At 52.8% G+C, this 17,076-nt stretch overlaps 1 protein-coding gene across 1 annotated transcript; it reads left to right on the top strand.

Moving 5' to 3' along the window:
* Nucleotides 1–1,998: 1,998 nt before the first annotated feature.
* LOC142481509 (DNA topoisomerase 2-alpha-like) lies at nt 1,999–16,575 on the top strand (the record flags this gene model as incomplete). Its single annotated transcript, XM_075582917.1, has 15 exons — nt 1,999–2,274; nt 3,297–3,431; nt 6,122–6,322; nt 7,215–7,410; nt 9,105–9,196; nt 9,477–9,617; nt 10,269–10,352; nt 11,399–11,593; nt 11,792–11,912; nt 12,011–12,157; nt 12,432–12,630; nt 13,705–13,769; nt 13,891–14,022; nt 15,099–15,319; nt 15,647–16,575. Coding segments are annotated over 15 exons (2,355 nt in total), but the record flags the coding sequence as incomplete, so codon positions are not given.
* Nucleotides 16,576–17,076: the final 501 nt, after the last annotated feature.

Here is a 17,076-nt window from a genome sequence, read left to right as displayed (position 1 = left end):
CTTGCTGTTCCCCCCGGTGTTAGTGCTATACAGAGCTGTATATAAGATGTGCTCCCTCCCTTCTCAGCACGGTGGCACGCTTGCTGTTCCCCCCGGTGTTAGTGCTATACAGAGCTGTATACAAGATGTGCTCCCTCCCTTCTCAGCACGGTGGCACGCTTGCTGTTCCCCTCTGTGTTAGTGCTATACAGAGCTGTATATAAGATGTGCTCCCTCCCTTCTCAGCACGGTGGCACGCTTGCTGTTCCCCTCTGTGTTAGTGCTATACAGAGCTGTATATAAGATGTGCTCCCTCCCTTCTCAGCACGGTGGCACGCTTGCTGTTCCCCTCGGTGTTAGTGCTATACAGAGCTGTATATAAGATGTGCTCCCTCCCTTCTCAGCACGGTGGCACGCTTGCTGTTCCCCCCGGTGTTAGTGCTATACAGAGCTGTATATAAGATGTGCTCTCTCCCTTCTCAGCACGGTGGCACGCTTGCTGTTCCCCTCGGTGTTAGTGCTATACAGAGCTGTATATAAGATGTGCTCCCTCCCTTCTCAGCACGGTGGCACGCTTGCTGTTCCCCTCGGTGTTAGTGCTATACAGAGCTGTATATAAGATGTGCTCCCTCCCTTCTCAGCACGGTGGCACGCTTGCTGTTCCCCTCGGTGTTAGTGCTATACAGAGCTGTATATAAGATGTGCTCCCTCCCTTCTCAGCACGGTGGCACGCTTGCTGTTCCCCCCGGTGTTAGTGCTATACAGAGCTGTATATAAGATGTGCTCCCTCCCTTCTCAGCACGGTGGCACGCTTGCTGTTCCCCTCGGTGTTAGTGCTATACAGAGCTGTATATAAGATGTGCTCCCTCCCTTCTCAGCACGGTGGCACGCTTGCTCTTCCCCCCGGTGTTAGTGCTATACAGAGCTGTATATAAGATGTGCTCCCTCCCTTCTCAGCACGGCGGCACGCTTGCTGTTCCCCTCGGTGTTAGTGCTATACAGAGCTGTATATAAGATGTGCTCCCTCCCTTCTCAGCACGGCGGCACGCTTGCTGTTCCCCCCGGTGTTAGTGCTATACAGAGCTGTATATAAGATGTGCTCCCTCCCTTCTCAGCACGGTGGCACGCTTGCTGTTCCCCTCGGTGTTAGTGCTATACAGAGCTGTATATAAGATGTGCTCCCTCCCTTCTCAGCACGGTGGCACGCTTGCTGTTCCCCTCGGTGTTAGTGCTATACAGAGCTGTATATAAGATGTGCTCCCTCCCTTCTCAGCACGGTGGCACGCTTGCTGTTCCCCTCGGTGTTAGTGCTATACAGAGCTGTATATAAGATGTGCTCCCTCCCTTCTCAGCACGGTGGCACGCTTGCTGTTCCCCCCGGTGTTAGTGCTATACAGAGCTGTATATAAGATGTGCTCCCTCCCTTCTCAGCACGGTGGCACGCTTGCTGTTCCCCTCGGTGTTAGTGCTATACAGAGCTGTATATAAGATGTGCTCCCTCCCTTCTCAGCACGGTGGCACGCTTGCTCTTCCCCCCGGTGTTAGTGTTATACAGAGCTGTATATAAGATGTGCTCCCTCCCTTCTCAGCACGGTGGCACGCTTGCTGTTCCCCTCGGTGTTAGTGCTATACAGAGCTGTATATAAGATGTGCTCCCTCCCTTCTCAGCACGGTGGCACGCTTGCTGTTCCCCCCGGTGTTAGTGCTATACAGAGCTGTATATAAGATGTGCTCCCTCCCTTCTCAGCACGGCGGCACGCTTGCTGTTCCCCTCGGTGTTAGTGCTATACAGAGCTGTATATAAGATGTGCTCCCTCCCTTCTCAGCACGGTGGCACGCTTGCTGTTCCCCTCGGTGTTAGTGCTATACAGAGCTGTATATAAGATGTGCTCCCTCCCTTCTCAGCACGGTGGCACGCTTGCTGTTCCCCCCGGTGTTAGTGCTATACAGAGCTGTATATAAGATGTGCTCCCTCCCTTCTCAGCACGGTGGCACGCTTGCTGTTCCCCCCGGTGTTAGTGCTATACAGAGCTGTATATAAGATGTGCTCCCTCCCTTCTCAGCACGGTGGCACGCTTGCTGTTCCCCGCGGTGGATGATAACATCCTGAAGTTTAATTACGACGACAACCAGAAAGTGGAGCCCGAGTGCTACATTCCCATCATCCCCATGGTGCTGGTCAACGGCGCCGAGGGGATCGGTACCGGCTGGGCCTGCAGGGTCCCGAACTTTGACCCCCGCGAGATAGTGAATAACATCCGACGGATGCTGGACGGAGACGACCCTGTGCCAATGGTAAGCGTGTGTATAGATTGGGCACACCACAAGTGTGCAAAACCTTTCTTTACTGTCCCATATGACACTTTTGTTTGCATATCTATGGTGTGCCTACAGGATCTATACTCTGATAGCAGCACCTTCTCCCGCAGTCTGGCTTACACTAGGCGCGCGCGTGCGTGTTTGCACACGCTCCATTGCATAAAGTAGAACACTTGAATATAAACAAGCAGCCATACAGGTGCCCTCGGGCGGAAAGATTAAACGTATTACAATTTTTCGGACCATCGCCAGCCTGTGCCCAGCACAATACGTGGGATAAGGCCTCAGGTGCAAGGTGACAGGCCCAGGAATCCAGAGTGTGGTGTGGTCGGCTATGGTTAGTTCTGTACTGTGTGTGTTACATATAGAGAGAGAGATTTCTCCATCTATCTAGTACTGTGTGTGTTACATATAGAGAGAGAGATTTCTCCATCTATCTAGTACTGTGTGTGTTACATATAGAGAGAGAGATTTCTCCATCTATCTAGTACTGTGTGTGTTAGATACGTAGAGAGAGATATTTCTCTAACTAACTAGCTATCGCATATACACGCGCACTCTTATAACTGGTGTTACATCTGTATGGATATATTCTTTGATCACCATTCACGTTTAATGAAGACATAACTAATAGTAATAATTATTGACACTGTTTTACTTTCACACATTTTCATATTGTTTTATTTTAGCAAGGAAGCGTTTTATTTTTGTATATACTCACCTATTCCAATATATATATTTATATTTGCCGCTGCTCCAATTGTTTATCTATAATGTGTTTATGTGATGTAAGAGTGAGTACAAAAAAAACCTTGCAATCGAATAAATATTACACGATGAACACAAGGGTTAACAAATGACTTGCAGGACGTCTGCATCAGAGAAGCACCTGTGTGGGTGGGTTATCTTGTTGTAGATAGATAGCGGTTTATTTTCTGTCTCTTTAATTGCGTTCCCCATAACTGCCGTATCTTGTGGTTGGTTTGTTTGTGTCACAGCTGCCGTATTACAAGAACTTTAAAGGAATGATTCAGGAGCTGGGTCCGAACCAGTACATCTTGAACGGCGAGGTCTGTGTGCTGGACTCGACAACCATCGAAATCTCTGAGCTCCCCGTGAAGACTTGGACCCAGGTAATTGGTGCCTCGGACCCAGTGATTAGCTTGTACTATGTGGCCATTATCCTTTCGTTTCAGAGGTTTAACGCTGGTTACGTGGAACACGTGTTGAAAGACTTTGCAGACGTTAGGCTACACAGAACCCCAGGGCAGGGCTGCGTGACCTCACCCTCTCACAGAACCCCAGGGCAGGGCCTCGGGACCTTCTCACCCTCTCACAGAACCCCAGGGCAGGGCCCCGGGACCTTCTCACCCTCTCACAGAACCCCAGGGCAGGGCCGCGGGACCTTCTCACCCTCTCACAGAACCCCAGGGCAGGGCTGCGGGACCTTCTCACCCTCTCACAGAACGGCAGGGCAGGGCTGCGGGACCTTCTCACCCTCTCGCAGAACCCCAGGGCAGGGCTGCGTGACCTTCTCACCCTCTCACAGAACCCCAGGGCAGGGCCGCGGGACCTTCTCACCCTCTCACAGAACCCCAGGGCAGGGCTGCGGGACCTTCTCACCCTCTCACAGAACCCCAGGGCAGGACTGCAGACCTTCTCACCCTCTCACAGAACCCCAGGGCAGGGCTGCGGGACCTTCTCACCCTCTCACAGAACCCCAGGGCAGGGCCGCGGGACCTTCTCACCCTCTCACAGAACGGCAGGGCAGGGCCGCGGGACCTTCTCACCCTCTCACAGAACCCCAGGGCAGGGCCCCGGGACCTTCTCACCCTCTCACAGAACCCCAGGGCAGTGCTGCAGGACCTTCTCACCCTCTCACAGAACCCCAGGGCAGGGCCGCGGGACCTTCTCACCCTCTCACAGAACCCCAGGGCAGGGCTGCGGGACCTTCTCACCCTCTCACAGAACGGCAGGGCTGCGGGACCTTCTCACCCTCTCGCAGAACCCCAGGGCAGGGCTGCGTGACCTTCTCACCCTCTCACAGAACCCCAGGGCAGGGCCGCGGGACCTTCTCACCCTCTCACAGAACCCCAGGGCAGGGCCGCGGGACCTTCTCACCCTCTCACAGAACCCCAGGGCAGGGCCGCGGGACCTTCTCACCCTCTCACAGAACCCCAGGGCAGGGCCGCGGGACCTTCTCACCCTCTCACAGAACCCCAGGGCAGGGCTGTGGGACCTTCTCACCCTCTCACAGAACGGCAGGGCAGGGCTGCGGGACCTTCTCACCCTCTCGCAGAACCCCAGGGCAGGGCTGCGGGACCTTCTCACCCTCTCACAGAACCCCAGGGCAGGGCTGCAGGACCTTCTCACCCTCTCACAGAACCCCAGGGCAGGGCTGCGGGATCTTCTCACCCTCTCACAGAACCCCAGGGCAGGGCTGCGGGACCTTCTCACCCTCTCACAGAACCCCAGGGCAGGGCCGCGGGACCTTCTCACCCTCTCACAGAACCCCAGGGCAGGGCTGCGGGACCTTCTCACCCTCTCACAGAACCCCAGGGCAGGGCCGCGGGACCTTCTCACCCTCTCACAGAACCCGAGGGCAGGGCCGCGGGACCTTCTCACCCTCTCACAGAACCCCAGGGCAGGGCTGCGGGACCTTCTCACCCTCTCACAGAACCCCAGGGCAGGGCTGCGGGACCTTCTCACCCTCTCACAGAACCCCAGGGCAGGGCCGCGGGACCTTCTCACCCTCTCACAGAACGGCAGGGCAGGGCCGCGGGACCTTCTCACCCTCTCACAGAACCCCAGGGCAGGGCCCCGGGACCTTCTCACCCTCTCACAGAACCCCAGGGCAGGGCTGCGGGACCTTCTCACCCTCTCACAGAACCCCAGGGCAGGGCCGCGGGACCTTCTCACCCTCTCACAGAACCCCAGGGCAGGGCTGCGGGGCTTTCTCACCCTCTCACAGAACCCCAGGGCAGGGCTGCGGGACTTTCTCACCCTCTCACAGAACCCCAGGGCAGGGCTGCGGGACCTTCTCACCCTCTCACAGAACCCCAGGGCAGGGCTGCGGGACCTTCTCACCCTCTCACAGAACCCCAGGGCAGGGCTGCGGGACCTTCTCACCCTCTCACAGAACCCCAGGGCAGGGCTGCGGGACCTTCTCACCCTCTCACAGAACCCCAGGGCAGGGCTGCGGGACCTTCTCACCCTCTCACAGAACCCCAGGGCAGGGCCGCGGGACTTTCTCACCCTCTCACAGAACCCCAGGGCAGGGCCGCGGGACCTTCTCACCCTCTCACAGAACCCCAGGGCAGGACTGCAGACCTTCTCACCCTCTCACAGAACCCCAGGGCAGGGCTGCGGGACTTTCTCACCCTCTCACGGAACCCCAGGGCAGGGCCGCGGGACCTTCTCACCCTCTCACAGAACCCCAGGGCAGGGCCGCGGGACCTTCTCACCCTCTCACAGAACCCCAGGGCAGGGCCGCGGGACCTTCTCGCCCTCTCACAGAACCCCAGGGCAGGGCCGCGGGACCTTCTCACCCTCTCACAGAACCCCAGGGCAGGACTGCAGACCTTCTCACCCTCTCACAGAACCCCAGGGCAGGGCCGCGGGACCTTCTCACCCTCTCACAGAACCCCAGGGCAGGGCCGCGGGACCTTCTCACCCTCTCACAGAACCCCAGGGCAGGGCTGCGTGACCTTCTCACCCTCTCACAGAACCCCAGGGCACACTGCTTTAAGAAATAAAACGCCTGTTTGATGAATTCTGACCAGGGTCTCATCTCCTTTCTCTTTTTTTTCCCTCCGGTAACCAGGTTTACAAGGAGCAAGTGCTGGAGCCAATGCTGAACGGGACAGAGAAGACCCCTCCTCTGATCGTCGACTACAAGGAGTATCACACAGACACCACCGTGAAGTTCTTGGTCAAGATGACCGAGCAGAAGCTGGCCGAGGCGGAAGCTGCCGGGCTGCACAAAGTCTTCAAGCTTCAGTCCCCCCTCACGTGTAATTCCATGGTGAGTATTCCACGCCAAAGAGCCGCTTTCACTTGTGCCTGAACCAATGTTATTCAAAATAATCCGACGGCGCCACAGGCCTTCCCAGAAGGTAACGTGTCTCCGCCCTTATATTCAAATGCTTAAAAGCCTGTGTTGTAATTGACTCTGCAGCCAGAGACGGAGGCACGGCTGGCTTTATAGTTCCCTTTATGGGGACCCCTTGCTCCCTGAGATACTTACATGGGAAAGTGATGCCAGTAACTCTTGCGTGTTTACGCGTCACGCCGTCCCAATAGGAAGCCACGTAAGGATGATGTCGTGGCTTCCTCCTGGCTCGCGGGGCCTTTCAATAGACGGAGCGGTTTCCGGCATCACCTTCCGATGTAAGAGTATCTCGGGGGGAGCAGGGGGTCCCCAGAGTGGAAATCATCGCCCGAGACCCCCTGCATCTCATCTTGTCACAAATACCAAAAAAAAATACCACGAGGTAATGCCACTTTAGGAAGTTATAATATTTTTCGTGCAGTAGCATGCACATCCGTACAGTATACAGTATTAAAGCAATCCTGCAACATGTTGTATAATCTGAAGGCGATGGCTTCCTGTGATTTGCTTACGGGGGTAATGGTGTATTTCTGAATTTAATGGCATTGGGACAGAGAATCCATGCGTTGGGTAGAGTTTGGCCCGTACAAATATAAGAATAAAACTAGACACCCAAACTGATCGCAAAGGACATCTAACAGGTCTGGTTTTTTGCACAAGTCTCATTTTGGTACAGTGATCCCTCCCCAGCTGATGTTTTGAAACCCGCACGTCTCCCTTACCCATTACACCATGTTGTTGTGTGATATTTAGTTTTGATGTAATGTTCCGGCTGTTTTTGTCGTGCCCGCGATACCTCGTCCAGGTTCTTTTTGACCACGTGGGCTGCTTGCGGAAGTACGAAAACACCATGGACATCCTGCGCGAGTTCTACGAGCTGCGCCTGCGCTATTACGGGCTGCGGAAGGAGTGGTTAGTGGGGATGCTGACAGCCGAGGCCTCCAAACTCAGCAACCAGGCGCGCTTCATCTTGGAGAAGATTGAGGGCAAAATAGTCATTGGTAAGGGGCGCCATTAAAGCACCAGCGGCCCACGCCGCCGGTTTCTTTCTGTTTTTCTTCCCCCTTTAATATGTGCATCAATACAGAGGCGTGTAGGCAACCGGTGCATCAGACATGAACGCGTCCCATATAGAAATAAAGATCTCCGCTAAGGCTAAGGTCCCGTTGCACGCGTCCGCACGGCTGGCTTGCTTGCCGGCGGAGCGTGCAACTCGCTGTACCGCGATCTGCGGTCTACAGGAAACTTCAGTAGTAGCGGGGGGGCGTGGCCAAACGGGTCGGGGGGGGGGGGTGCGGCCATGACGTAGGGGGCCGGAGCGGGAGGTGGGCGGGAGTGGGAGGATTGACAGGGAGGGGGGGGCGTGGCTTGAGCGGAGGGACCCGCTACTCTTCCCCCCCCCTCCCTCCACGGGCTGCAGGTAAGTAAAAAAAACACACACACGCAGGCACTCATACATACATACACACACACACACACACGCGCAGGCACTCACGCACTCATATACACACACACAGAGACAGGCACGCACGCTGCTTTCACTCCACACTCCTCCCCGCTCCCCGAAGCCTCTCCTCCTCCCGCAGCCTCCCCTCCCCATTGGCTCACAGCCACACCACGTGACGCGTCGAAGCTAGGAAACACCATTCTCTTGTGTCTCCTAGCGGCTGACGCGCGACAGCGTGTAGTCAGCTGTGCCGCCAGGGGGGACCGGGACCGGCTCGTGAGGATTCCCCTGCTGGTGGGGAACTCGCGACATTGCCGCCCGCGCCAACGAGCGCAGCGGGTCCCAGGCCTAAGACTGCTCCATAAAAACTGTATATACTGAAATACCCCTAATAGGGAGGGGGGGACTGGTACCTAGTGATCCCTTACACAAAATAAACCGTACGAAGAATGTGCCATATAGTAGAAAATGAAGCTGTGGAGAACCACTCACTGTTCCCAGAATCCACTGGTGCAGTCCAGAAGCAGAGTTTCAGCGGCGTGCCATCCTCCAGGACAGGGAAACAGGGTGCGGATGTAGGAGGCAGTGCACGGCCCAAGAAGTAGGAGGCGGCTCACGGCTGCATAAAAACGTTCCCATTCCATAAGGGGATCGCACCTTGATAAAGGGCCCGAAATGCGTAGGTGTGTTACCTGCTGTTGGGGGTGTGTGTGTGATCCCCTTATGGAATAAAAACGTTTTTATGCAGCCGTGAGCCTCCTTCTACTGCACTGCCTTCTGCATCCTGCGCATCAATACAGCCCACACAATGATCAGTAATTGGCTAAGTTGCCGATCGATCCGTTCTGTGATTGATCGGCAAAGGCTCGGGTTCACTAAATGGCTGTCAGACCGTGCCCAGGCATTCAGTAGATACAATTGGTGCGCTGGTAGAGAGAGGGCAGGGCTCAAAAAGGGGTGTGTGACAGAGCCTGTTTCAGAAGAGGAAGGGGATGTGACTTTGTAAATGGTTGCTATAGGAATAAAAAATGCTTGTCACATTATAATACATTAAAATTGTCATTCAGCGTTGTTTTATAAAATAAAATGCTACACCGAACTGAATTTTTTTTTTTTTTTGAACGCGTAGGCTATTGCTCGGTCTGGAGCTTTAAAACCCCTGCGTGCTATTTCCCAACCATGCACCGCGACCAAGTACTTTACTTTTGTTTACGTCTGGATAATAGCATTTGTAATGCCGTCTCCTAGAAAACAAGCCCAAGAAAGAGCTGATCCAGATATTGGTCCAGCGAGGCTACGACTCCGACCCAGTGAAAGTCTGGAAGAAAACTCAAGAGAAGGTATTTGTTACGCTTTTCCGTGTGCTTTAAAAGGCAAAAAGCCGCGAATTCCCCATGCCTTGCTGCAGGGGGGGGGAGGGGTTATTACATCCACACGGGACTATCCACCGCTAGTATTTCCCGCCGCCGGAACAATACGTCTGGCTACAACTGTGTGTTGGGTGCCTCTCTTCTGCCTCTGAGATAGTTGGGGGGTGAGGGAAGCAGCCGGAAGTACATGTTTAGGAGCTGCCTCGTGCTGCTTCTCGTTCTCCCATCTCCCACGGTTCTGTGTCTGCAGGAAGAAGCCGGGGAGCTGCTTGAGGACGAGGAGGCTGAGGCTCCGACGGACGGGCCGGATTTCAACTACCTCCTCAACATGCCCATGTGGTACCTGACCAAGGAGAAGAAAGACGAGCTCTGCAAGCAGAGAGATACCAAGGTAATGGCGGCAGCTTTAGGGAGCTTTCACCTGCTTCCGTACCCATGAGGCTTTTGGCCCACTGAGACCTTGCTGTATCTGGTCTTGAACACGGTAGAACCAAGTTAGAGACCCATTGTAAGAGCAGTGAGTCCACTTGCCAGCACGGCGCCGACTAAACGCACTGTACAATCTTCATTTCGGGAACATATTGGTCCTTTAAAGAGGAACTCCTTGGTATATATATTTATATTTGACGCATGGGGTCTCTGGCGCTGAACCCCATTCATTTCATCTCCGGGGGGACCCCCTGCTTTCAGAGAGACCTCGGAAAGCGGGGGCAGGTTGTTGGGGTTATTGTAATGGCCTCTTTAAATGTGCTGCGAGCCAATAGCAAACCGTGACGTTATTCCATGCTGCTTCTTGTTGGCCCACGGGAGCTTTAAGCTGAAGCAAGATACCAGCACCCCCTTACGGAGGTAAGGGTCTCGTGAAGCACTGGGTCCCCGGAGCTAACGAGGCCGTTTTCTCCAGAGACCCCCTGATACAAACCTATTAATGTGTCGCCTTTAGTGCTCCTGTAAGCGCTGTGTCCCCTGCATCTTGCTGTATTGGGTAATATATGCACAGTATTTGCCTATCGGGCTCATGCGATGGTTTTCTCTGCTCCAGGTATGTGAGCTGGAGGATCTGAAGAGGAAGACTCCCAGTGACCTGTGGAAGGGAGACCTTGCCAGCTTTGTGGACGAACTGGATGTAAGTACAAAGCGCACAACATACTTACCATTACTGCCTATCTCTGGCAGTGCTGATAACGGTCCGACTGATTGCCAAGCAATGCGCTGCTTATTGCCGTAAAGAAAGATTTTCTTTCTTTTCTTTTTTTAATGCCCAAGCTCTGCTAATTGTTTTATTTTAGCCTTTTTTAGTTTTATTCAGCGATTGCTTTGCCTTTTGTATATCGGTATTGTGTAATGATTACGGAAAGTATATGCACAATGCAGCCGTAAAAATCAATGTCGAATGCTCGACGCGCGCTCAGCTCATCCCGCACCTGAGATGTCTGTGTAAAAGATGTGGGTGTCCATTGAATGCTGAAATGCTGAATGTATCGCCGCTCTGCGATCTCAGATTGCTGTGTACTCCTAGCGCTGCCCATAATATCGCCCAACCTCCCTCCTCCCGCCCGGCTGCAGCAGCGGTACACTTTATCACGTCCATGTTTGCGGTTCCAGACATAAGAGCTGGATATCTCACCGGTTGCGGCACTATTTTAACAAAAGTCATTTTAACACCAGGCATTTTAGAATAATAAACTTGTTTTATTTGCAGGTTGCAAACGCACATGGTTTCAGGAGTCTCCCTTTTTCACGTGCAATATTTACATTTGCTTCTGAGGAAGGGAGATTCCCCAAACGTTGGTACATTGCGGCAACCAAACATATCCGGCTCCCACGGTTAACCAAGTGGTGTCAGAAGTGGGATGCCAGCCACATCACGGCACCCCACGAAGAAAAACGACACCCACTTTATCTAAATGGAGTGCGGTAACATCTAAAACCTTTATCCTGGCTGAGTTACACAGGAACACGGTGGCACCGGCAGGCTTATTCTGACCAAGCGGCCATGTTTCAACTAGAACTTTGACCCTTTCCTTGCAAATCTCCCCCGCTAGTTGCAGCCAATTCAGTTGCCGGTATAAAGGAGGCGAGTGAAAGTTATTGTGGTTTGAAGCTGAGAGTTTACCTTCCTGCTCCCCTTCGCAAGCGCTGCACATGTGACCCCTCTCCCTGCCTCCGCAGCGCGTGGAAGCCAAAGAGCGGGAGGACGAGCAAAGTGGGATCGTGGGCAAAGCCACCAAGGGCAAGAGCGCCAAGCCCAAAGTGAAGGTACACCTGGCGGAGACCAGGCCATCCCCCCACGGGAGGCGGATCGTCCCACGGATCACCTCGGCCATGAAAGCGGACGCCAGCAAGAAAAGCAAGAAGAGAATAAAGGTATCCTCCACCCCGATCCTACATGTACTGATAATTGTTGCGCCGTCATGGTTAAAGTATCAGTGCCCCTCCCCCACCCCCCTGCTTTTCTGGTATTGGACGCTCTGGAGACCCCCTGCTTTGCTAGGTACTTACCAAGGGACGGTGCTGCTTAACATTTGTGACGTGGTGTATAACACGCGCGTGTGGGGTTTTTAGAGTGACGATGTTACCATGAAGATGGAGTTTGGAGAAGATGGGACATTGACTTCTCCAGAGCAGAGTCCAGAATCCATGAGCCTGGCTGAGAGGATGTCCCTTAAACAGAAAAGTGAGCCAGGTAGGCACTGTTATTTGGTCCCAGTGGCGGCTGCAAGTGGCCTCCGCCGGAGAGTCTCGTGCCACGGGTCGGGGTTTACAATGCGTTTTTCTAAACAGCCACGAAAGCAGCCAAAGGGAAGAAGCAGGCCGTGCTGCCGTTCAAACCGGTGAAGAAAGAGCAGACCGTCCACTCGTCGAGCGCAGAGAGCGGTTCGGACGAGGAGGAGGTGGCACCACGCGTGGTCCAGCCACGCCGTGCGGCAGGTAAGCAGGGCCCACCCTCCTGCTGTGAAGACAAATATTCAGCCGTTTCGCTGGGTTACAAGGACACGCGTGTGCATGGCTGTGCCGTTGAGTGCTTGTCGCTGTAGCGCTGGGTTACAAGAACACGCGTGTGCATGGCTGTGCCGTTGAGTGCTTGTCGCTGTAGCGCTGGGTTACAAGAACACGCGTGTGCATGGCTGTGCCGTTGAGTGCTTGCCGCTGTAGCGCTGGGTTTCACACTAGTCGAAGGGGGTTTAACAATGGCTTCTCTTAGCAAAAGTCAAGTACGTCGTGAGTGATGAAGATGACTCGGACGACGACGCCATCAGCCACAAGAAATCCCCTTCCAACAGCGGGAGCGACAACGAGTTTGAGCCCGATGTCGTGGATTCTGGGGATGAATCCTTCTCAATCCCCATATCCAAAGCTGCCCCCAAATCCAAAGCTGCCCCCAAACCCAAAGCTGCGCCCATGTGAGTGATGCCTAGAAATCATTGTGCGCTTCCGTGAATTGTATCATGCATTTTGTGTAGAGTTGCGTTGACGCTTTTTGAATGACTCTGAAAATAATCCTTTAGATCCTTCAAGATGGAGGAAGGTATCTGCCAATAATTATTCCTCAGACAGCATATTACCAGCATATAGGTTCAGAGGTGTGGAAGCTACGAGGCTTCGTCCTTTGTTTAGGAGAACGGTCTGCCAGAGACTAAATTCAAGTAGCTACAGGGAGAGCGGGGGCAGCAACAGAAGCTGTCCATGCAGGCAGAAGATCTGTGTTTGTATATTTTCACACTGCTTTACCAGGAACCAGTAGTAGCGAGCCTCGTGGTTAGTTAAGAAACTAGTTTTACCGAACTCTGAAAGTAGGTGAACGGGGACTAAAGCATATTTCTTTGCCACATACACAAATTCAGAGAACCATGCTTTACCCATCATGCATTGCAGTAACCGATCAAGAGTCTGAGGCTTTATTCTGCAGAGGGGAGAACTCATCGGCATGATGGCGTTTCCTAGTTCTGTTCTGTCTAAGCAGAGCCTTTATACCCCCTTAACCATGGCAGTTACTCCTCTTTCTCACAATCAACCAGAGTATACGTAGCGATTAATATTAATAGGCAGCAAGAAGACATGTGTTCCTCCTGAGCCGTTGTCTCTTGGACATTCCTGATAGAACATCTTCAGGCATCCTTGTGCGAGAGATCCAATCATACCATCAATCTCTGTTCCGAACAGCCTGTCTTTTCATGCGGATTTCCGAGATGTATCTAAACATTTGTATCCTACAAATATTCCTTTCCTCCTTTCTACAGCTGATCTGGCCATACTGATTTACCGTTTTGAACCCCTCGCACTCCGGGCTCGTGTCTGCTATGTAGACTTTCAGCACAACTCACACGCCCTAATTGTAATTAGTGTTTTATACCACGTGGAAGCATTTCAAGAGACCACGTAGATTTTATTCCGCAATGGATAGCGCAGTGTGTGGCGCTTTGGCTCATGTTACAATTTTGCTTTTTATTATTTTCTTCATTTTTATTTCCCAATAGGAAACCGGAGAAAAAACTAATAGAAGCTGCGAGCCCAGAAAAGGCTCCACCGGTGGCGGAAAAAGGTTGGTAATATCTTCAGCTGCCGACCCTCCGGTGTAAAACAAAAAGTGGGGGTGATTAATTGGTGTGCGCCCGGGAAAACGTTCGCTGGCAATGCTCCAATCAGCCGGCTTTCTCTTGCAGTTCCCTTGATCGAAATTGACAGCGGCGAAGACGAGGTGGCGACCAAGCCAGCCTTACCCCCCGCTGCAGCCCCCGCCCCCGCGAAACCGGCGCCCAAAAAGCGCGTCCGCAAACCCGCTGCCGCCAAGAACGGTAAGATCCGCGTGTCTGCGCGCGCGGCGTTTGCTGCCGTTCTCTGTTCTCTGAATACAAACTGGCGTCCGAGTTCTTCCGGAAGTTTACCGCGGGATCCCAGATTGGCGCCGACGTGACGGCGGACTTTAAGATGACGATGCTAGGTCTTGGACTCTACCTCAGGGGTGTGGGCAGCTCCAGTCCTCAAGGGCCACCAACAGGCCAGTTATTAAGGATATCCCTGCTTCAGCGCAGGACTTGGCCACCTGTGCTGAAGCAGGGATATCCTGGCAAAACTGACCTGTTGGTGGCCCTTGAGGTGACTTGTGACTTCATGTGACTTGTGTATATGGGACTGCTGGGAGCTAGGACAGGGCACGGAGGACCTGCTGTAACCATACAATATCCCGCGTGAGAGGTGATGCTCGGTGGATGTGGTGGTATTGTGAGATAATCTGTAGGCCAGAAGGGGGCGCTGTAATGTCAGCCGTAGGGATTCCATGTGTTTCTGTGCAGTTGTGAAAGGCTTAATTACTAGTGGTCTAGTCTACATTATAGCCGTATTTCATTCCAAATCCTGTTCTCCCCCCTAACCCCATAAATCAGGTGTGTAGTATTTGATAATACTGCATTTCCCCCCCACTCCATATGCCCTTTTAAATGTATTAAGCTTCCTTGGGCTGCTATAGGAATGGGCGGCCATATTGCATGGCCCTGGGAGGGAGGGTCTTCGCCGATCCATCTGCGGCTTATAATATTACATTGCCGTAAAGGCGAGGAACTGCTGCGTTTATGAAACCCAGGCGAGAGGAAATGCTGCTTTAACAAGGCAGACCGAGCGGACGCACGCGTTTTCCCTGCGGCACAGCGCTTTATTAAAAGACCTTCCGGTAGTATAGATGCTATAGGGTAGTGAATGGATATGCTGTAGGGTAGTTTTGAGTGGATGTTAAGCATGCTCCCTTCAGTTGAAGAATGCCTGTTGATGTTTTCTGCTTGCACAAATATATCCTGCTGTAAAACTTGGCCCTGATCACGGGATTGAGGGTGTTCGCCTGCAGTTGTGACAACGCCGTTTCTCCTCCCCCTTCTAGATAAACAGCCTTCCATCATGGACGCCCTGTCTAAACCAAAACCAGCGGCAAAGACTGGCAAATCCAGCGCACCGGCAAAGAAGCCCGTGGATTCCGCCGACGACTTCCCAGGCACCAAGCAAGCGAAGGCAAAGGCGTCTCGGAAGAGGAAGACCTCGGAGACGGACGACTCTGCCTCCGATTTTGGGCCACCGAGGAAAACCACATCCACCGCAGTCAAGGTAAGGACCGCCACGTGCGCGCTTACACTTTAACGCCGGGCTGGGGTCGCGTTGGGTTTTTGTTTTACCAGACAAAAAACGAGTTGTATATAAATTGCGAGCCGTAGTGCAGACTGGAATGTATAGGCAAACCGTCGGCGCTTCCTCCCTCTCGCTATCCAGCACTGTTCCCGAACCATTAATAACGGCTGCGTGGAGGTCCTTGTGGATCTCCCAGAAAGTTCCTGGGTTTCCGAAACCTTTTTATTGAGGTTACATGGTGCTTTCCCAAAACTTAACGCATTGTTTTGTTTTTTTCCCCCCTCTCCTCCCAACCCTCAACCCTAGAAATCCAAGAAGTCGGATGACGATAGTTTCCAAGTAGCAATCCCCTCCGACTCGGACAGTGAGACGGACATTGTGGCGCCCCGCGCCCGCGCCGGGAGAGCAAAGAAAGCCGTCGTGTACCTAGAGGATTCGGACGACGAGCTCTTCTGATTTTAACCTATGTGAAGCAGAAGCCGGCACCCGGTTTTACCTTATTAAGAAGAACAATTCCCAATCTGTCAGCTAGAAATCAATTAATATTTTTTTTAACTAAACCTCCCCGCGCTATTCCCTGTTTTTATGAAGTCGAATTTATACCTCCGCTTCCTTAAAAATACCTCATTCTGTTCTTACTAAAGGCAGAGTGAAGGATCTCTTTTAAACTGATTAATTTTGTAAATTTAGACTACTTTTTGTACTGCCTTGCCGAGGGGAGGGTAAGGCCGCGCGGCAGGATTTAATGTGCAACAATTCCTCCCAGGTCCAAACCTTGTTCTGCGGTAAAAAGATCTAATCTTTGTTGTCGCGGGTGGGGGTGTTGCTGGCCGCCCCCCTTTATTTTAACTCGCCCAGAAACGGGTAACCTCTCTGAGCACGCACGATGTCGCACGGCAATGTCCAGTGGGGTTTATTTTGACATGTTCTGTCTGGCGATACTGTAAGGCTTTGAGGAAATTGCACAATATATAATACAGCGCTGCCCCGTCAGGGTTTCTTACAGCCCAGCTGCGTTCTTTAAACGAAGGGCAGTGAGGTTAGGATAATTGTTGTTTTCCTGCCTGCATGGCGCAATGTTATCTGTCTTGTCACGGCGCCCCGCTGGATATCCATCTTGCTGTGCATACTCATGCATCGTCACATTTCTTGTCCGTCTTCTGTTTGTATATATTTTTACGGTCTCCCTGTTTGTCACTTACATTATGAGTTTGTAATAAAGGCCTTTTTCACAAGTCGGTCAGTACGTGGCGTTACTTCTTGAAGGGCTAAAATAAACCTGTTCAGCCGTAAGAATTGGGGAAGCGTTTAAACATGTTGGGACTCGGGTGAAGAACACCCACAAGCCCCTTTACAAGCTAGATATAACATCTTAGCTAGTGTACAGATGGAGCAAGACTTAGTGTCGTGACCACGGCATTCGTGGTACCAAAGTATTAATGCTACGGGGGCATGGACTCAACACAACAGACTTGCTTTTTCCTCCGCCATTAAAACGACCTGATACCTGAGATACCGGTAGGGTTTGTGTGTATGGCCGATTGAAACAACCCCCCCCCCCCCCCCCCCGCCCTGAAAACAGCTCGTTCCCACTCCTGGGTGACCCCCCCCTGCTTCCCGCCCATGGGAGAGATGGGGGACTGCCTCCCTTAAAATATCCGTTATGTAGTGTATATCTAAAATCCATGTATGTCAGCGATGACGAGTTCCAGAAAACGCACCGCTCCCTCCTACTT

The sequence above is a fragment of the Ascaphus truei genome, unplaced genomic scaffold, assembly GCF_040206685.1.
Source record: "Ascaphus truei isolate aAscTru1 unplaced genomic scaffold, aAscTru1.hap1 HAP1_SCAFFOLD_2754, whole genome shotgun sequence".
Lineage (NCBI taxonomy): Eukaryota > Metazoa > Chordata > Amphibia > Anura > Ascaphidae > Ascaphus > Ascaphus truei.
Note: the sequence above shows the minus strand (reverse complement) of the source record. Positions and strands in the feature narration are given on the sequence as shown.